This window comes from Physella acuta, unplaced genomic scaffold, assembly GCF_028476545.2.
Source record: "Physella acuta isolate Inbredline_101_S28 unplaced genomic scaffold, ASM2847654v3 ptg000324l, whole genome shotgun sequence".
Taxonomy (NCBI): domain Eukaryota; kingdom Metazoa; phylum Mollusca; class Gastropoda; family Physidae; genus Physella; species Physella acuta.
Window position 1 is genome coordinate 515514 of NW_026731843.1, and position 21762 is coordinate 537275.

The 21762-nt window shown below is 32.2% G+C and overlaps 3 protein-coding genes across 3 annotated transcripts; 1 reads left to right on the top strand and 2 right to left on the bottom strand.

Moving 5' to 3' along the window:
• Nucleotides 1-150: 150 nt before the first annotated feature.
• LOC131940644 (large ribosomal subunit protein eL33-like) lies at nt 151-4011 on the bottom strand. Its single transcript, XM_059299354.1, has 5 exons — nt 3929-4011; nt 3315-3369; nt 1919-2071; nt 1680-1827; nt 151-206 (listed from the first exon to the last, which is right to left on the bottom strand). The coding sequence occupies exons 2-5, from the start codon at nt 3359-3361 to the stop codon at nt 183-185; spliced, it is 372 nt and encodes a 123-aa protein (XP_059155337.1). The 5' UTR covers nt 3362-3369; nt 3929-4011; the 3' UTR covers nt 151-182.
• Nucleotides 3977-12004, top strand: LOC131940643 (dynein regulatory complex protein 9). The gene is made up of 10 exons (XM_059299353.1): nt 3977-4110; nt 6294-6428; nt 7258-7502; nt 8193-8321; nt 9092-9215; nt 9799-9918; nt 10100-10174; nt 10713-10844; nt 11292-11393; nt 11578-12004. Exons 2-10 carry the CDS (start codon nt 6294-6296, stop codon nt 11710-11712), a joined length of 1197 nt encoding a protein of 398 aa, XP_059155336.1. The 5' UTR covers nt 3977-4110; the 3' UTR covers nt 11713-12004.
• A 4526-nt stretch (nt 12005-16530) lies between these two features.
• Nucleotides 16531-19950, bottom strand: LOC131940649 (uncharacterized). Its single transcript, XM_059299367.1, has 5 exons — nt 19827-19950; nt 18615-18791; nt 17999-18190; nt 17210-17341; nt 16531-16775 (listed from the first exon to the last, which is right to left on the bottom strand). Exons 1-5 carry the CDS (start codon nt 19876-19878, stop codon nt 16663-16665), a joined length of 666 nt encoding a protein of 221 aa, XP_059155350.1. The 5' UTR covers nt 19879-19950; the 3' UTR covers nt 16531-16662.
• Nucleotides 19951-21762: the final 1812 nt, after the last annotated feature.

Consider the following 21762-nt stretch of genomic DNA (forward strand, 5'->3'; position numbering starts at 1 on the left):
ACCTGTCAAGTAAGAGTCGATTGATTTCAATCCGATTTGCTTACTTAAAAGTCAGAAGTCAAAGAGCAAAATTTTACCATACTGCGGAGATGGCCACAACACCTAAAGACTGACTCAAACAACAGACAGCAATAATAAATCAATTCAAAGTAATGTTATAACATTTTAATCTGGAACTCATTCTATACTCTTGATGGGTACATCATCTGTAAAAGAAAAATAAATATATGAATTAATACTCTGTTGACAAATACCAGTCCAATGAACTAGAAATGTGTGTGGTACAGTCACATCATGTCCTAACATTTTCTTACTTCTACATAGTGACTCGTAAAAAGATTTAAAAAGGACACTATATTCTATTCAAGTCAATGTTTTCTAATATTTTCCCGAAAGTGAAGGCACATAAAGACAGGTGCCATTATAAAACCACACAAAAAAAAGTAACCTTGCCCTTAAAGAAATTATTTTGGCAAAAAAAAAAAAGGGGATCAAAATGAATGGTGGAAAATTATCAGAATGGTTAGTCAGCAAAACATTTTCTAAATGGAAAAGGCATATTTTCTCAGTACAATAGTGAAAATCTATGTATCATGAAAATACCGTACATGTATTTATAGACTAAGCAACATATTAACTCATGACAAAAACCTTCCCCTGAACCAAAGGACGGAAAAATAACAACTTTGAAAATTATTTTTAAAAATTGTTTACTGTTTACGTTAAAATGCAATATAAACATTAGAAACAGACTTGAGCAAAAGTAGAATGTGCATACGGATACTACTTTGTTAAGCAGAAAATAAATACTTAAAATACACAGGGCATTAGGTCCCATACTCAGCAGATACAAGTATTATGAAAAGGTTAAGTAATGTTATCTTAACATAATATACCATAATCTACATACTACTACTTCATTTCAACCTACTTTAATAAATAATAAAACCACAACTGTAGCTGTTACACAACATTTATGCCATTAATACAGACCAGAATAAATGATGTAACAACAATTTAACACTATTTTGGATTCTTTGGTTTGCTTTCCAAGCTCATGTGTTCCTGACAAGTTATATACTAGGCCATAGAACAACAAATGCTAAATCAGTGGGATAATAATTTAATTCAGTCTTAAATATAGTGCACATAATGGGTTGATCATATTCAATGTTACTCCATTTTACAAACACCAAAAAGAACATTTTTCAGCTTCATAAATGAAAAAATTCTCAGAACATTTTTTCCTAAAATATTGTTCATTTTTATAGCTCCTGCAATCCTTACAGCCGACATTTTTAAAATGAAAACATAGGCTTGAGATGATTAAGACCTACACATTGAATCAGAAACAAATGACTAAAGGAAATAATCACATTTTCATAGCTGCTTCAAAAGATATTTTCGCTTTTTTTTTTTTTAACTTAGATGAACAAATGTAGTGGAAAGGTAGAACGATTATTTTTCATTTAAAAAAAAAAAACATGGGACAATTCCAAGTATGACTGAGCTGAAGACTTATTAGCAACACTGGCAGTTGTGTAATGTCTCATTTGGCCACATTAGAAGCAAATAAGACTCTGGGCCACAAACTAACTCCACAGACATACTACTAAAGACAAATCTAAAACTCCACTGGGAAAAAAACCCACTATAGTTAGTAGAAAAAAAAAACCTACCACTCTGATTCTTCTGCCCATTGCTTTGCTTGGCAGGTTCTTCCTGAACTTGGCTCTAACAGCACCACTGTTACCATGGGGACGAGTTACTTTGCCCCAGATAACTCTAAGCCGACTTGGTTTATCATGACCAGGACAGGCTGTCAGCCTATTTTAACGAGAAATGTTTTGATGTAAATATGAATAATGGCATAAACAATTAAAAAAAACCACAGAGACAAAATAGAAAGTCTGCTAACCTCTTGGCCTTGTAGACATAAGCACACTTTTTTCCAAGGTAAAAATCTGTCTCATTCTTAGTGTTGACACCTTCAATTTTCAGAAGAGCAATAGATTCATGCTGGTTTCTGTGTCCTCTTTTGTAACCAGTGAATACAGCTTTACAGTATAACCTGAAAAATGTTATGTTTTTGAAAATGTAATTTTAAAAATTTAATTTAAAAACCTGTGCACAACAAAATCTTGGCTGTGAATATGACAAAAAGTGTAAGAGTAACAATCAGTAAAAGCTTTAATATAAACAAGCCGACTTGTGGCGCAGTATACACATCTATTTAGTTTTTATTTTCTACTTTTCTGTAATTCCAAATTCGTGTGAATTCAACACTACGAAAGCTGAGACTAAAAATATTTTGCTTGAAAACACTGTCAGTAGCTTGTAAAGGACAATTATCCTCACCCCCCCCCCGTGAAAGCAGCCGTCCATGACGAGTTTACAGACAATGAAAAGATCATGAAGAACTTGTTACCTCCCCTGAGTTTCAAATCGTTTAAAAACTAAATAATCTACCCTAACAGTCATGACGGATAATTTTAGATACCGGCCTGGATGAGTCGGTGCACACACGGTGGTGTCCCGCATGGTCTCACGTAGAGAATTATTTATGTAGTAGTTTTTCTTACTAAATCTAGAATTTACTCAAATTTCAAATTAAACATGACTACTGAATGATAGACATCCATATTTAATCCATTAGGCACTAATTTTGAAGTTTTTAGTTCATTTTAAACTAAATTACTTAATTTAATATTTATTGACACTCACTGCCATGGCCAACACACCTCTCCATGACAACTCTACTTAAGCTTGAACGTAAAGAAAACCACAAATAGGTTAGACTTTTTAAGTGGCCATGTACCCAGAGTTCCCCACTAGTGATCATCAAATAGCGGTCACGTGGTTTAAAAAAATAAATAAATTTGGTTGTCATTCAAAAGTCGTGTCTTATTTTAAAAAGTGCATGCAATATTTGATTTATTTCTTCATATAATGATAAAACTAATAATTCTACAACCTCCAATTCATTTTTGTGACCTCCGGGCTGATATTTTAGAAGTTCTATTAATTTGAATGAGACCGACTTTTGAATTTAGCCTCCGTTCTCCAAACCAAATTTTAAAATGCTTTTCTGGCATATCTAACCCTGCCACTTATGGTTTGTTGTTATGACACGGAAATCCCGCCATTTTGCGCGTGGTAAACATTTTTAAATGTAATTAGTTGAAGGCCTCTGGAATTTGGCCGTAAAATCGCCGGAAATCAAACGTCCGGTCCGGGCGCCATATTGTTGTTAGCAACCGACCACGCCTCCAAGTTAGCGAGAAATACTATTATGTAGCTAAAACAATACTCACCTTCCTGACTTTTTGGGAGCATTCGGCTGTGATTGTTTCTCGGCCATTGTGAAACCTGCAAATAAGCAATTTTTAGGTGCAGTGCAGCTTTATCCTCAATAAATCAAAAACCGTTCTAAAGAAATCGCAAGCTAGTTTATTTCCACACTAAACCCTCTTTCCCTACTACTAGAAATCGAGATTTAGAAATCTAGGTTCTAGACCAGGTCAAGAATCTTCAACGAGTCACTTCCGACGATTGCTAGTGTCAGTGAACACGAACTATCGAAAGGAGCCGTTTGAAAGAGTATGGAAAATATTTGATGATCTTAAATTCAACGGTGATAAGCTAAATTAGATCTACCATTAAAAATTTAGATGCATATGTTGATTATTTATCCAACACCCATCTTCATAATTCTAATCCTAGCTATTGTGTATCGATAACAGGTTTCTGTATTAAAACACAGAGCAATCCGAAAATATTACAGCTTTGTTTAACCATCGTGTCAAAATAATTAATCCGTTGTAACCTTTAATTAATTATTTTAAGGATATGTTGTTTGACAAATAGTATATTTGTTATTTCTTGGTAATAAAATATATTTCCAAAAATGCAACTTTAGTAAACCTACCCTATTCACGAACCGGAAATAGAAAGAAAGAGAGCTCTCTATTACCGGAAAGTCTTAACTTAACACGCATGCGTAGTATACGGTAACGAGGGTAAACAATGGAGCCTCCAAGTCTTGATCTTTTTTTTCGAGACTAGACAGATTAAAAAGTCAATATATAGTACTTGAATAAAGTTAAGAAAGTAAGATTAAGAATTGAAAAAAGTTATAAATTAAGCAACGTGTTTGATTAGTTTCGAGCCACCAAATGACGCAGTAAAATTGATATTCTAGTAGAATAAGACAATAAGTTAAGTAGAGTACTCGACGTAAAATGATAAAATCGGCCAAGGCTCGATGATTTAAATGTGTAAGAAAGGTGACTCATTGATATGACTTAAATTAATACAAGGAAATTGTAATATATTTGAATTATCTGTGTCAAAGATAATTAATAGGCTAAAGGCTAATTTATAAATTTAATAGATATTAGATAGGCCTAGGCCTAAAGTTAATAAAAAGTCTAGTGACAATTTAAGCGCAATTTCCTTATGCCTTATGTTATCCATAACAATTTTTAATTTTTTGTGACCGAACGAAAGGATATTTTTGAAAACTTTCTTCAGCAATATTGTTCTAAATTATGGCAGGAATAACCTATATCAACGGTAGGCCTATACGATGCTCAGTTTAAACAAGTAGACGTTACCTCACACTAGCGACTGCCTCAGCCGGTGTGCTTGGTTTGGAACTTCACCGCTTCGCTTCTTCTAGTGGTGAGAGGCGAAGGGATGAGGGTGGTAGAAATATTTGTATATTCTTAATAATCTTAGCCATTACAAATTAGAAGAAATTAATTTTTTGTGACCAAACGAAAGGATATTTTTGAAAACTTTCTTCTGCAATATTGTTCTAAATTATGACAGAAATCGATTGGTAAATGTTTCAAGTCGCTAAGTGGTCTGATTGCCGAGATATGGGCCAAAAACTGCATTTTTTTGAGGTTTTTTGGCTTTTCCGGGAAATCCAGGAAGGAATTCCGGAAATTTTTTTGGCCTATGTTCATCCTCGGAACTTGCTTAACATATTTGCTTTTGGAACTAGTCCTCGATATTGCTTCGTTGAGGAGAAGATACAACTTAAAGCTGCGGACACGCTGCGGACACACATCCATCCATCCATCCATCTATCCATCCATCCAGAAATGACGAGTTAATAATCGCAATTGTCCGTATGGAAATTGCGCTAAAAATACACCAACAGCAATGTCTATATAATAAATAAATATATTAATTCAAAATAGATCTAGATTCTTGGCCAGAAAGTAACTTAAAACTTAAAGTTAAAACTGCAGTGTGAGTATTTGAGAGCAAGATTTGCTTTATACTATATAGATCTATTAAATATATAAACAGCAGCCATCTGTTAATTTGAGTGGATTACCCTGAATCTCTATTTAATGATTATAATTATCTTGGTTGCAAAACTTGCATCTGATGAAAACATAGCTTATCTTTATTTCATACTAAAAAGTTTTAATAAAATTGTTTAAAAACATGTTCATGAAACATTTTTGTCACTATTAAAACCCAAATCCTCCAAAAAATGTTAAATTAATACCGAAATGTAAAGAGTCATTTTTCTTTCCCGTTACTAGTGGTGGATGATTTTATGTACATAAAATGATAGATTACCATAAAATTAATTAATTAGCAACCCCCCCAATTAATTTGTAATTTACTAGTAGCCTGTTACTTGACTTGCTTTTTTGCCTACAACAACAATACAGTGATTCCATTTTTCTAACGTTTCATGGTCATTTCAGATATATATACTCATAACCTTAAAAAAATAACTTGATCAAGACAACAGCTAAGTCCGCCTATTTTGCCTGCCGTGTATTTGAATGTGAAGAAATCTAGTAGACGACACATTTCTGCTAAATGGCAGTGAACGGTCAATTGCGTCACAACAACACTCCTTAAAATCTATCCCACCATATCAGTCATATCGTAGTTTTTAATTTTTAAAGTCATCTTGAACAATAATGAAGTTTAAAATTTTAGGTGCCACACTATTTACTAGCCGTAAGTACTAAAGTAGACTAATTAGCATACTAAAATAAAATACTTAAAATACTAAAACATTTATAGTAAATTCACTAAATTACCTAATTGCCTAATTCTAAAAATTAAATTAGTGAAAAAATGTGGACATTAGTAATTAGTAATAATTACTATTCCCATTGCAAAAGATTTTGATAAAACTAAACATAACTGTAAGTCATCATATTAAATTATTAAAACACATCTTAACACCACAAAATGCCACTAATCTCATGTATAATAATAATAATAATAATTTTCACTTTTCTATTACTTTTCAGATGGATTTTTCACCAACATTATCAGGCGTGGATGCCATCCACATAGCCACAGTTTTTGAAGATTGTGTAGACCAGTTATCTGTTCTAGGTCGGATTATGCCTACATCATATGAGGCTAAAACAGATGCTTTAGAGGTGAATTAATTCTGTTGACTCTTAAGTGTTCTTGCAAAATATGAAATGGTTAATTAACAAATAATCATTTAGTATTTTTTGTTATCTCCTTTGCAACAATATAGTCTACAGATAATTTGCTGCATTGGAAAGAAAATGTTTAATGAAGAAGAGCTTAGTATCTTATTATATGATTGTTTTTTTCATTGACAAAAAAGAATCGAATTTCGTTGTCACATCTTCAGTGTTCACGTCTTCAAATCAGATCGCTTCTACTGGGGAAAATTTTTCTGCTTGCCTATATTTATTTTTACTAAAAATATAGTGATAACATAATATAATATAAGGGTTAATGGGTGTTTAAGGGTGATTAAGGGAGTTAAATTGATATGAGTTTAGGGATATTGGTTGGAACTAGAGAGATGTAAAAATAAAAAAAGTAAAGAATCCATTTGGTAGATGAAATAGAGTTCATATGTTTCTTGACCTCCACATATGTAGGCAAGTTGTGATCAGCCGCCTTTACTTTCCTTATCCTTAACATGAGTTAGGTACTCTTCAGAGTTGGGTAGACTAAGGGACGTTCTACTGATCAACTTGAACCTGGATTCGAACTCAAGACTTGGGTTAGCAGCCTAGTGCTCTACTTCTTACACCCTGCTGTCCCATGAATAGATCCATGTAAGGGGAGTTATAACTAAAATTGGAGGTATAGGAATGTTGAGTTAAAAAAAAAATTTATGATGAAAAGAACAGTTTTGATGTTCTTTAATGTTAAGATATAAATAATATATTGCTGTTGTATAGTGTTTATAAACCCAAGACTTGATCTGGTAATGTAATATCACAGGTTGTTAGAGGAGAGCTTTTGCAGTTGGTTGATTGCCAAAACCAGCTGGAGAAGAAATATCAGTCTGTGCTTGCTAAGAAGATTGAACTGCTTGGTACCACCAAAAATGCTGGCAAACTTCTTTCAGTGGAGAAGGAAGTCATGGATGCTGGTGGAGACTTAAAAAATTCTGCTTATGTTTTTGGAAGAACTTTAAAACAGAACCCATTAACAGCTGATAATTTAATGAAGATTCAAGAAGATAGGTAATTTCTTTCTAAACAAAAATTGTAGCTCTCAAAATAAAATATGTAATTTTAAATGCACCTTGTGAACTAAAGTGTTCACTGTGTTATAAGGGGATAAAGTATATTTAATTGTTTCTAGCCAGGCTAGTACATTTTGCTAAGTTATAAGCTAGATACAGTTTACTTTACATGTAATAATTTCCAGTCTGTGTATCATTTATTCTTGTTAAGAAAATGTAGATTTTCCGTTTGAAATTTTAACACTAATACCCCAAAACTATAGTCTAAAAAGTTTGTAAATATTTTTACTGTTAAGTATTTCTATATAACTTTATAGTTAATTTTAAATTGACTTTAGTGTCTTAGCAATGCACAACACAGCAAGCATTAATTGATTATCAAAGCAGACTTAAAAATATAATGGCTATATTTATTTCAGAAAAGTGAAAAATGAAAAATAAACTAATCAGGTGATTTTAGCATAATTGTTTGTATTGGATTTTATTTGGTATTTTTTTTTTAAATTATTTTTCATTTAGCTTTTGTTTGTGATTATTTTGCTCATTGAAAAAAATCAAAATAATGCCTTTCATTATTTTGTGATGCTTCATACTTATTTTATTTATTTATTTTTTTTATAACACTACTTATAGAAAAGATGTATCGCTATTTATTTTGTTACTTAAATGTAAATGTTTCTTCTTCCAGGTCTTATGTTGAAAGAATAATAGCAGACACTATGACAGAGTTGGTGCAGAAATGTAGCTTTCAAACAATGGTAGAGGCTGTAAAGGCAGAGAGACACAGAAAAGCTTCTCTACAGAGTACCATACTCCAGTATGTATCTGTATATCTCTGTAGTAACCAGATATTCTACAGAGTACCATACTCCAGTATGTATCTGACCAGATAGTCTACAGAGTACCATACTCCAGTATGTATCTGTATATCTCTGTAGTAACCAGATATTCTACAGAGTACCATACTCCAGTATGTATCTGTATATCTCTGATATAACCAAATAGTCTACAGAGTACCATACTCCAGTATGTATCCGTATATCTCTGTTGTAACCAGATACCTACAGAGTACCATACTCCAGTATGTATATGCATACCAATGTAATACCATATGTAACCAAATAGGTTGTACATTGATCCTTGTGCAACAGTCATCCTTGATAAATCTGTTTTTGAAAGATTCGTAGCCTGTGTAGGCTTATTTTATAATCCAGCTTCCTGTGACTCACTGTTTTAAATACAACTAGATTACTTGTTACACTTGGATTACTGTGGATTTTGGGGGTCATATATAAATAACGTCACATTAGTTTGACAATTTTTATCTTTCCCCTCTCCCTCCCCACTGTCACACTTCGTCACAAAAAGCCAGACTCCACATTTAAAAGTCGGCACACCTCAGACAACATGTTTTTGTCTTATCAAAACACAGATTATGATTGAGCATGGGTCAGACCACACAATCCCTTCATATGTTGATTAAATAACTTATTAGCTTACTCTGCTATAGCATGGAATACCATTGGAATAAGTGTAATGTTAAGGTCTACATTTTGTTTTATATCAGCTTCTTTTTTTCCTCACCAGAGAACAGGAGGGCAGAAAAAGAGTTAAGGAACTTCAAAAGCAACTCATGGATGTTAAAAGGTCCAAGGAAACTGAGATTCAGCAGAGGAAAGAAATGATCTCTCATTTGAAAGATCAGCTACAGGTAACTCTTACTGTTTTAAAAAGAGACCAGTGTAAGTTACATAACTCTTAAGAGTCAAACTCTTATTGTTTTAAAAGAATGTTTTAGGCAACATCATTCTGTTCAAAAAATGATGCTTTGATTTTTTAAAACATATATAGACTTTGTTTGAAGGCATGAGTAAAGTCAATCTCAAACAGATCTTGACTTTAACATTTTAAAAACAAATACCCTTTCTCTTTAGCATAACAAGGTTAAATTGTAGGCTATTTGCTAACACTGTTTTAAAAAAAAAAAATAATTAACATCACTTACAGATATAATTTACCATTTTTATATGTATATACATAATATTAGTAATTTCCGTTTTATTATAATGATGTTTATCAGACCTTTTCGGAAACAGTTCTTTTTTATTATTTACTTAGTGCACTTTACAAATTACCAAAATTAGGAAGACACACACAGATTGAGAGGATTATAAAAAAGAGAAATGAAATTTTAAAAATATAATTGCTATAATATAAAACTTTGTTTATGATAATTATCATAAAACTTTGTTTATGTTAATTACTAAACTTTTATAAATTATTTTTAAAATTAGGAAATGAAAGCAAAAACAACAATGGAGGGAAAGTACATTAAAAAATGTGCAGATGTGGCTGTCGCACAGTCACAGAAAAGATGCAACATGACAGAAAAACAGATGAAAGATGAAATTGAGGTAATCTAATACAACTTCAACCTGTTAAGATTAAGTTAGACCAGAAAGTCACAACTCACTGCACAAAAACTGAACAGGGATGAACGGAACAGGGTACCCAGTACAAACAACATTCATCCCATTCATCCCACTTCACTTGTTCACTGCTGCATGAATGAGTTTATTTCTATTATTTAAACAGAGGTTACAACATACACTGGATGAGGAAAACAGAGCACATAAGGAGATTGTCAACTTTCTACAGGGGCATCAGACTGTAAGTATGTAGTTCAGATCATGCTTATACTAATGTGGGGTTCAGATCCTGTTTATAGGGTTCAGATCCTGCTTATAATAACATGGGGTTCAGTTTCTGCTTATATTAACATGAAATAAATTCAATTGAATCAAAGAATAGTTTACGTAACAACTTATATAAAATTGATTTTTTAAATAAAAAAAAAGATGTTTGAGCTATTAGTTTTGAAAATATTGCAGGGGAAGTAATTTAGTTAAATGCAAAATATATAATACAAACCATTTGCTGATAGATCTAGTAACTGTAATAGTTTTTCTGTTACAGATAGAGGAAATATACAACTTGTTAGTTCATACTGTAAAGATATATTTAAAGAAATATTGGGAAATATTTTTTGATATAAAGAAAGAGAAAATACCATTTTTTGTGAATAACTTTATTAGTTAAATCATTAAAATTACTTGTATTTTTAAAAATTTGTTTATGCTTAAAAGTTAATCCTAGTAAATGTTACTTCTTTTACTTAATCCTTGCAACACAACTGTTTCTAATCCAGGATTTGGAGAAAAAACTTGACTTCTGGATTGAGAAATATGAAACAGATAAAGAGGCTAAGCAAAAAGAGCTGGATACGTTGAAACAAACCAAAGCCAAGGACTTGGAAAAGTTGCAGGAACTCACTAAACTGGTAAAGTTAGTTGTTAGCCAGCCTCTCTTTCTTGGTCTTATATAAACCTACAACAGACCTTGGGAAAATAACATCAACAATTCTTTCTTTAGCATCAGAGTTTTGATGTTAACATTTTCTAACTTGGTAAGCCATAACAAACTACACAAACAACCATAAAAATTTCTGCCAAATTATTAAAAAAATTGTTTAAAAAAATTTGTAAAACGAGGTAAAATTATAATAATAACAACCATCGTAAGTTAATTTCCACCAGAATAAAGAGAAGAAAACAAGCTTTGAAGTAAATCTTTGAGGGCGGGTTGCTTGATGATGCGATTCCAAATTTATCTAAAAATTAGAAATTAAATATTTAAATGTATCAAAACCTGCTTTCTAATGTATTCCAAAAGAAAAACTGTTTTCTGAATTGTTTTAAAAGACATGTTTCTTGATCTCCATCTCTAGTACAAAGAATATGAGCAGATAGTTGTAGAGGACAGGATAGAGAAAGAGAAAGCTAGAAGAAAAACAGAACAAGAGGCAATTGAACTCAAGTCATCAATTAAGGTTTGTAATCAGTGATTTGTAGTTACAGACATAAAGTTCAGTAATTAGAGGGTAATAGCCAGTTTAAACTCACAAAAACAATCACCTATTCACTAAGTTTTTTATTTGAACCTAATTGCAGCTGTGTTTATTATTTTAAAATAATAGAAGTAGTAATGTTGTAATTTACTTTCTAAAAAAACAGTTACAAGCATGGTGGCGTGGTGTTATGGTGCGCAAAGGTTTTGGTCCATTTGGCAAAAAGAAAAAGAAAGGCAAGAAAGGTAAAGGTAAAGGAAAAAAGGGAAAAGGCAAAGGTAAAAAAGGAAAGAAGAAGTAAAGGATAAAATATTTTGTGTGACACTGATTAAGATTGATAAAAATAATTATTCTAACTGGTGTACATATAAATAATATAAGAAAGTGTAGCTTGATAAACAGATTGACAACTTCAATTGACCCATAAATAAACAGCCATATTGTTTTGATCATTTTAGTCTTTAGTAAAAGTAAATAAATTAATGTATTCTTACATATTTTCTCTAGTATTTATATTGATACTGTCATATAGTAAACAAAAACTGTATAAAGAAAAAAGATTTTTAAAAATTTATGAAAAATGGATTTTCAATGTTAGTTTGAAGAATGTGTAAAGATTTGAAAAATAAAAAAATCTGTTTTCATTTGGTGTCAGTTTTAAAAAAAAAATTTTCATGGTATATTAAATGTTTTTAAATCTGTTTTGGAAAAGCCTGTTATATCTTCAAGTTGTAGAATGCCTGGCCAAGAAAGGCTAAATGGGGAAGGGGTTTTCAAAAGTCTGCCTATAAGAAATGTAATTTTAAATGAATCTACAGAGCTATCAACTTAGTGTTATAAAAATTGTTACCAAGCATCTTTGTTGCGATTTAATTGAAACTAATTATACCAGAAGTTAATATACCAGAAGTCTACCTTTGTTAAAAATAAACCGGGAGTGATCTCCCCTAAACTTTCTCAAATATTCTTATATAAAACAACAGGGGATGGGAACTCGGGCTATAGACATGATTTTTAATCCATTTTAAATACTTAAAGTTATAAAAATAGAATAAAATCTCGTAGACAAAAGAATTGCACACCAAGTGAACGCCAAATAAAAAAGTGCATAATAGTGCGCTATATTATTAGTACTTTAAAAATTTACATTCGTTTTTTGAGAAATCGGAAGTAGCGTAAATTACTACTTCCGGTCAACGGAAATTACTCAAAATTTAACAGAAGGTAGAAAATTAGATCTTTTACTCACATGTGAAATTTCATTTATCTATCTGAAATAGTACTCAAGTTATAGGCTTTTGAAAAATTCAAAGTAGAAAAAGTACCACTTCCGGTTATCGGAAATCGCTCAAAAGTTGATACGGATCTACAATTTTGATAAAATACCTATATATGAAATTTCATCAACCTAGCTGTAACGGTACTAAAGTAATCGTGTTTACACACACACAGACACACAGACATATGGACAGGATTGCAAAGCCTAGTTTTTCAGAATGGATTATGTATAAAACCTCTTAATTTTGATAAATCTGGATTGATAATTTTTGCCCGATTAAAATAAGTCCTCTATACTTCGGATGTGATGAAGGACTGAGGTGTAATACGGTGAAAATTGTTAAAATTTCAAGAGATTTTTTTGCACGATTACAATACTTTCTCTATACTGCGTATAAACGAGAAAGTAAAAATGATGTGATGTACTCAGTTGTAAGTGCAAGCTCACAGAGTACTCAGAAAGTGCTTCCCAGGTGATCCTCTAACATTGCTCCTACCAATATTTTTAATTTTAAAGACTGATAATATTGTGTGCCTTACATTCTTCAATTTTGTATAATTTGCAACACCAGCTCATGTTCATGCAAAATCTACTATAAAATGGGAAACAAACACACACATTTAAATACTTTAAAAACTTTTATTAGCTTGAAACTTTTGATTATCTAAAGACAATATCTATACTTGATATAAAAATTTAAAAAGTATACATAAAAAAAAACAACCTGGAGACACATGCCAGGTGCCAGGAAATACTTTTGGACATTAAAAAGTTTAAATGTCCTGAAACAATATCTTCTGTACTGGAAATGAATATAACAAACCCAAGTCTGAACACGCTAACAGCTTTTTAAAACTGCAAAACAATAAAACTAAAAGTAATCTGAAATTTGTGCAAGACAATAAAACTAATTATCTGAAATTTTGTGACACTAATTGGTTATGAGTGTAATTTATTTTGATGCACATTCAGCATAATTTAGTGACCATTAACAAAAATTTCAACTGTTTAACTTCTCTTCTAAAACGTTGTATTATCCATGTTAGTATTTTTTAAATCTATTGTTAGTATTTTTATGATTTCATAATGTAATTATGTTCTCTGTGTCTTGATTAGAAGCTTGTTTGTGTAAGTACAAGCTATGAGATTCATAAGGTATTGGTACATTGAAAAATATCTCCCATTTGTAACAGTATCAGGGTGTGGAATGATAAACTATTGGAATGGTCAACTTTACAATTGATATGGATTTATTTTACTGAGACAAAAATAACCAACAAGATCCAATAGAACACACTGGCAGCAAACATCATAATACACTATCAAATGTATTCTCTACAACATAATTTACCTACACCAGTGCCCTGCATCAAAGAAAATTTTTGTAGGAATATACAGCAAGAAGGCAGAGCAATGGCTGTGGGATTCCCACCTGAGACAAACTGGGGGGGTGGGGGGTTTGGGGGAGCATTGTCTAGAACAGGAGTCTTCAAACTACGGCCCACGGGCCGGATGCGGCCCACGATGTCCTCTCATCCGGCCCGCGGAGATCTTTTTGTGATGGCTGAGGAACTTTGCCCAGAAAAATCAAAGACAAGCCTGGAATAAACTGGCCCCCGAACTGAAATTTGATTGTTAATGCGGCCCTCGGACTGAAAAGTTTGGAGACCCCTGGTCTAGAAAATAAATTTACAAACAGGGCATGGGTTCCAAAACCAGCAATTGACAGAGGTTCTATTCTCTGCCATGACATCTTATACTGAATTTTCAAAATTTAGTATTACTTTTGTATTAATTGAGACTCTTAGGGGATAAGTCTAATCCCCTGAGGCAAATCTAAGTCGTTATAATTAGTTATTTACTTTTCTTAATTAATAGTTGACAATTAGAATTGAAAGATAAAGAAGAGTAGTGGTGTGGAGTATTCTAACCTAAATTGTGCAGGTAAGTTGTACTTTCTAAAATAAATTTTAAATATTGTTCACAATAGGTTCACAACTATATTCAATATATAATTTAAAATGCGATATACAAAACATACATTAAAAGGCTAAGGCAGGTAATATAAACAGTTATTTAAAAACAAATCTGCATCCATGAAGTCATCTATCATATCTACAAACAGGCACTAAAGCCAACAAACACATTGAGAAAGATGGCCATTCTACTGAATGTTCAGGTCAGATCGCCATATAACTTATAAAGAAAATACATCTTTTGTTGTATGTAACATAACATTTTTAAGCTACTTTAACAAATGGCTTTTAAATGCACTAAAATTGAGAAAATAAGCACACTTTTGTTTAGCTATAACAGTAGAAGCACTGGTTGCTTGCCCCGACACAAAGAACAACTTTTCTGATCTCTTTCCAATGGCCCTGTCTGATACAATTCCATTTTTTAAATTCTATTCCCTCATGCATTTCTTTAAACAAGGGGTGCTACTTATCTCTCATAGCAACACCAGGCATAAAACTTACTAAAATACAAATAGCCTGATTCAGATTTATATTTAAATTTCTTTGTATTTTGTGCGGATCTGTAATTATTGACACGATGTGTTCAATAGGTTGATACAGATGGAACATTTTTGATAAAAATTTTGATAAAATCAAAAGTTTATTAGCATAAAATGAGTCTGATAATTAGTCAGACAATTGAAAAATGAACAGGATAGCTTTTAAATCTAGCTCAATATATAGAACCTCAAATCTCTGGAATTAAGTTCTGGGTCAAATATTTATAATCTGAATTGGACAGAAGAGTGACACACTACACACCTTGTTCTGACAGCCTGACACTGAGTTCAGTGGCAGACCTCATGCTCACAAAATGTTTGTAGTTCATCAATCCTAGTAGCAAAATTATTTTACAAATATCCAATCCTAATAAAATAATTCTTGACATGACAAAATCTATTTCTACTCAATTAAAAACAGTACATAAATTTACTTTAACCTTTAATGTTTTTGGAACATGGGAAAATAATCTCTGGAACTGAGGGAACAGAGAAAAAAGGTAAATTACGGTTGTAAGGGTTAATACATTTTACAAAACAAACTTTTTCGGTTATAGCTAAAGGAAATACCTTTTTTATAATATTCAGTGCATTTAAAAGATTGTTATCTAAAAGATTTTCAATTTTAATATATAGTCAAAATATAACAAAAGTGATATGTTATGTTTTAAAGAGTTACAACATTAGATCACAAACCCACAACCATTGTGACTTAATTTAGAGCTTGTAAAAATAAACAAAGCTGTGGCCAAATTATTTTGAACCCCAAGAGTTCTCTGATTCTTGTTAACAAAAACAATGAACCCTAAAAGTTCTCAGATTCTTGTTAACAGAAACAATGAACCCCAAAAGTTCTCAGATTCTTGTTAATAAAAACAATGAATCCCAGAGTTCTCTGATTCTTGTTAACAAAAACAATGAACCCCAAAAGTTCTCAGATTCTTGTTAACAAAAACAATGAACCCCAAAAGTTCTCAGATTATTGTTAACAAAAACAATGAATCCCAAGTTCTCTGCTTCTTAACAAAAACAATGAATCCCAAGTTCTCTGCTTCTTAACAAAAATAATGAATCCCAAGTTCTCTGATTCTTAACAAAAACAATAAATCCCAAGAGTTCTCAGATTCTTGTTAACAAAAACAACACACAAAAAAATAGTGTAAAGAATCTTATCAACATTATTTACAGTTGGGATAAGATGCTGGACAAAGCCTTCAGCAGTCGGGTATTCTTCATAAAATCAAACATCAGATGTAAACTATACTTATCTTTACAAATTCCTGCACAAAATATATTTCTAAGTATATTTTTTACATTGATTATGAAATCTGCATTAGATTTGGTTAGGTATGATAAATCATGTGCAAGTAGTTACAAAAAAAACTTCTGAAGAAAATAACTCTTCTCAATTAAAGATCTTGGCTCAAGCTCATCATGATCTGTTCAATAACCTCTCATATGTGTACGGACGGCGTGTCATCATTCTCTAAATCCACTTTGTACGTTGCTTGTGTCTTGCGGGGATTAGTGAAGTTTTTGTATGCCCATGGCACGTGCCGTAAGTAACCTGAAAAATAAACATTAAATTTGACGAAGCTGATGAAACCATCTTTTTAGGACAGACAGGTCATTATTCTTCGACTTATTGACTAATTTTTTATTTAAGTCAACTTTTAACTGATTTGTAAGTTAAATCTTAAAATTATAAGTCAACTGCTGATTTAGATCCAATTGTCATATTTATTCAACAGCTGATCAGTTTAAGTTAAAGTAATTTTATGGGCATTTTTTAGCTTGGCTAAGACATAAGAATGGACTGTGTGTGTAGTACGATGCTTATCAAAGTAAACTAGGTATCTCTTAGAGCTGCATGGACTCAACCTGCAGTTGCAACCCAAAAATATGACTTTAAGATTCTCTATTGCATGCTCTTACATTTAATTAACTTACTGTAGCCAGTCAAAAACCCACTAATGACTACTTTAGAAAGAGAAGAGTTACCTTTCTTGATGGCCCACCACATGATGACAGCAGCTATGACTGTGATTGTGACACCCATGGCTACTGGTATTCCTACAACCAAGCCATACTTCAGATGGGTGTTATATTCACGATCAATAACTAATGGGTAGCCTTCAGAAACATGAAAATAAATTTATCATATATATATATATATATATATCTATATATATCTATCTATATCTATATATATATCTATATATATATCTATATCTATCTATATATATATCTATATCTATATATATATATATATATATATATATATATATATATATATATATATATATATATGTATATATATACGTATAACATAAATGATTAGCTTTTGCAATATTAAGTTTTACAAAGTGCCCTTTCACACCAGACCATGCACACATAAGATTAATGAAGTCCATCTGTTTGTTTAGGTAGGACAGATGAAGAGATTGTATGGTAAAGAAATGTTCCCTTGCTTTTACTTCATCAAATTTGAGTCAGGTGTACTCATCAGAGCTGAGTGGGACTAGATTGGGAACCAAACTTTAGACTTTCCGGTCAGCAGTTGTGTGCTCTACCACATCATCCCAGAACCAATGTTAAATCAGTGATATCAACAGATGTATTACCTCACACCAACACTTTGTCAATTTTTAAAATTAAGTTTTACCATTTTACTGGTAAAAAAATCAATGTTAATAAGTAGTTTTAGAAAGGTGACTTAAAATTAACACAAGTATAAAACTTATTTTGAAAAGGCAGAGAACAAAAAAAACTTTAATAAAAGTATATTACCAGAAGGTGACAGCTTAACTACTCCCAGGGAGTCGAATGTATCTGAACTAACATTTCCCAGAAAATAATAGTTTTCTTCAGCAGGCAAAAACATCCCAACCACTTTCAAATTGGTGTCATTTTGAAACTGAGCCTGCTTGTGCCATGTGACATCTTCCGTGAAGATTACCGTTTTGTTGTCCACCGACGTTGCTGCAAGCAAGAAAAAAATAACTATTTTGAGCTGTACTAATTGGAAATACTAACAAATATCTCAAATTAGATTACTTAAACAACCATTGTTCTGGTAACCACTAGCATTAGCTCTAACATTAATTGAAGTGTTATTTTTAAGAGTAATAATTTGGCTTGGAAATAAAATTAGTATGTGCATTCTTTACATTACTGATTTTTACCGTATTAATTTGGGTATTTTTTATAAAGGTATAGAATTGTTTTAATTTCTGAAAATTCGATAATACTTTTAAACCTGAACATTTATATTAAAGTATATTTTCACCTAACTAGGTAATACACTTCCAATATAAAATATTTTATTGCTGCCTGGGTATTGAATAGTATTTGATCGTCTTGGAGGAAAAATGAGTTGAAGGTCAAAGGCCAATGTTTACATTACCTGCCATCTCAACATAGAAGTTCTCAGCACTAAATGCCACCAGAGCTATCCCATCGTTATCAAAATAAACAGAGTGGACCTCCAGCATACAATTGGATATTTCCCCATTATGTGTGATGCTGCCTTTCCATTCTTTATAGTGCAATAGTAGATTTTTCCACACTGGAATAATACCTCCTGTAGAAGATAAATTGCCAATTGTAAAAGGTTTTTTAAAACATTGAGCTATGTTTAAAATCACATAAATAAGAAACAGAGTATTAGCCTATTTGGGGTTAGCAAGTCATTTGTTATGTAGTATGTATAATGTAGGCCTGTGAGTATTTTAATACTTTGGTTAGTTAACTAGTAGGCCTAATTAGACGTTAATTGCTCTCTAATTTGAGCCTGAGGGAAAAACTCCATTTTAGCGTATTTAATACGCCGCTTCCCTTACACCTATGGTTGAGTGTATTTTATTAAAAACACAACCGAAACACAAAAAAACATTTAGAAAACACAAGGATTAGATATAGATCTACTTTTTTTTTATGAATATGTGTTTTAATTAGAAAAGGTAAAAAACATTATAAATTAGCATTAGGCCTACAGTTCCAATAAAATAGTGTGTGATTGTCGGTGTGAGAAAAATCTGTTCACGGTCGAGGGTTCACTGTGAGTTCACATTGACTTTAATTATCAGCATATGTCATAGCTTGGGCAATTGCTAGATCTATTTGAAATTGTGGTGGCCTCAGTTTTGGGAGCATTGTGAGTTCATATATGTTTATTTATAGTATCATGCTTGCGAGATACTTTTAACAATACAAACTTAACCGCTTTGCAATTATGAGTTTGGTACTTTACACATCGCCATGGAAATCTCAACTGACATGAACATATTTTCAGGAGTAAAAAAAAAAGCTAAATCTAGATCTAGAATCTGGATCCAAATAGTAACTAATAGTGCACATTCAATGATTCCAAATTTGGATTTTTCTCAAGTTTTGACCAAAGTAAATTATCTTCTAAAACTAAAATTCATAAAGAAATACTAAATTTAGTAAATAAATAGTAAAATAGGGCTAGGCTTTTTAATTTATAACGTTTGTGTGTGTTTTGGACGCTCAACTTGAGGAGAACGTGACGTGAAGCGGGGAATAAAATACGCTAAAATCAACTAGATCTAAAAATTATTTTATGGTAATCAAATCTAGATCTAGATCTACACACCTATGGTCAATGTACACATAAATAAAAGCAAAATAAGTGTCCTTAGAAGCATTTTTCAGCTTGTTTCTTTAATCTTTATTTTTAGGCCCTATTGTCAAAATCATGAGTTCCAGATAAATGTACAAAATATAAATCAAAAAAGTTTCTCCCAAAAATATATCCCTAAATTTGCGGTTTTGTGTTTATGTCAACCATGTATTGATTATAATATATCATACTCAAACAACTATTAGATCTAACTAATATTATTCGTTTTTCTAGCATGAATGGTACTTCTCGAAAGAAAACGAAAAGACAGATTTTTGTGTTTCTTAGGTAAATTGTGCCAATGTGGTACGCCTGCTAAACATTGGCCACCCTTTGTTTTGTGAAAATGTATGGGTCCCATTTCCTCATTCTTTGATACAATTCAAAGGAAAATATGAAAACATTTATTTGACAAAGCCGCGACCCCCAGCAACAGCGATCGGTTTTCTACAAGCTTTTAGAAATAGTTATTTACACGTCTGTCTTTTGGCTGGAATCATAGTTTTTATTTTATAGACGAGATCGTTATCTAAAACTAGCCAATGTAACAATATTTTGAGATGAAAGATTGTCCGTCTGTGTGTGTGTGTGTGTGTGTGTGTGTGTGTCCGTGTGTATCCTTTATGCATTAAGTCAACGTTCGTTCGAACGCTATGGGACTTTGGAATGTTATTGGGTATATTCCTAGGAAGGTTTCTGAAAGAAAAAAATCTTAGGGGTGGCGCCCTCGCAGTGAGCGATTTTTCCAATATACAGTTGATAGAAATAAAAGTCAGATGCGGTTTGACGCCCCAAATTCCCGAGCGGCTATCTTAGCATTTGATTTCTGTTGATTGTGCCTCTGCTTGATTCAACGTTAAAACTGCACCCCGGACTCCCCGTGAACACTATGGCGCCTACGTTCGTTTTAAGGGGGTATACTCTGAGGGGGAAAAACAATTCTTAATTAATAAGCATTTTTAATTTCTTTGTGTGTATCTAAGTTAGGGCACTTAAGGGAAAATATTTGCACGCATTAGGGACCCTTCTTAACAAATGATTGCCATAGCAACGCGGCGGCCATCTCGGAAAAACAACCTTTTGTGGAGGTATCAATGTTAAACAACGGTCATATATATTTATCATATAATCATTGATCCTTCTTTGTGTAACTCTATTGAGTTAGCTGGCTAGTTTTTGTAACAGAAAACTCTGTAGAAATATTTTTCTCAAATTTAAAAAATTTGGTATGGGGAATTTAGCATTAATTTTAATGGTATTTCAATATATCAAATTTTGTAAATTTGGACCTGGGAGACGTGACATGGAAGAACCACCAAGAAGATAGGATACACGTGGGGACAGTTGGAAAAACTTATAGCCCAGGACAGAGATGCGGAGGTCCCTGGTCTCAGGAGGGGAGACAGGCTAACCTAATCGATCTCTAGAAGTTTATTAACAGTAAAATATACTATACGATATCGTTTAAAAAAATTGAATACGCAATTTGCAAAATTATATTTACATTTCGAAATATGATGGTACATAGTTGTCAAAAAGGTGTTATACATTTTTTTCTAGAAGATAAATAACTAAATTTTAAAGGTCGTCATTTCCTTATCCCACTGATAGTTTTTCACCTAAACTCTATAGCCTAAGCAGACGCTATTTTCATTAGCCGTTTAAGTCTGATCGTGAATTCGATACATTCGCACCACTGCTTTGTGTATATGTAAGCCTTCATCACCAAGTCCGTGAGCTTAATTAAAAATCTGAACATCTGTCTAGTAATCGATGGGAATCACGTGACGACTAAACGCACTAGGACATTGTTGTACCTGGGTTGTGTGGGTGTATGAAGATGCGCCGTATGGAAAACATGTTGCCTGTTGAATTGTAGATGTATCTTTTACAGGGCTATGTGAGTATA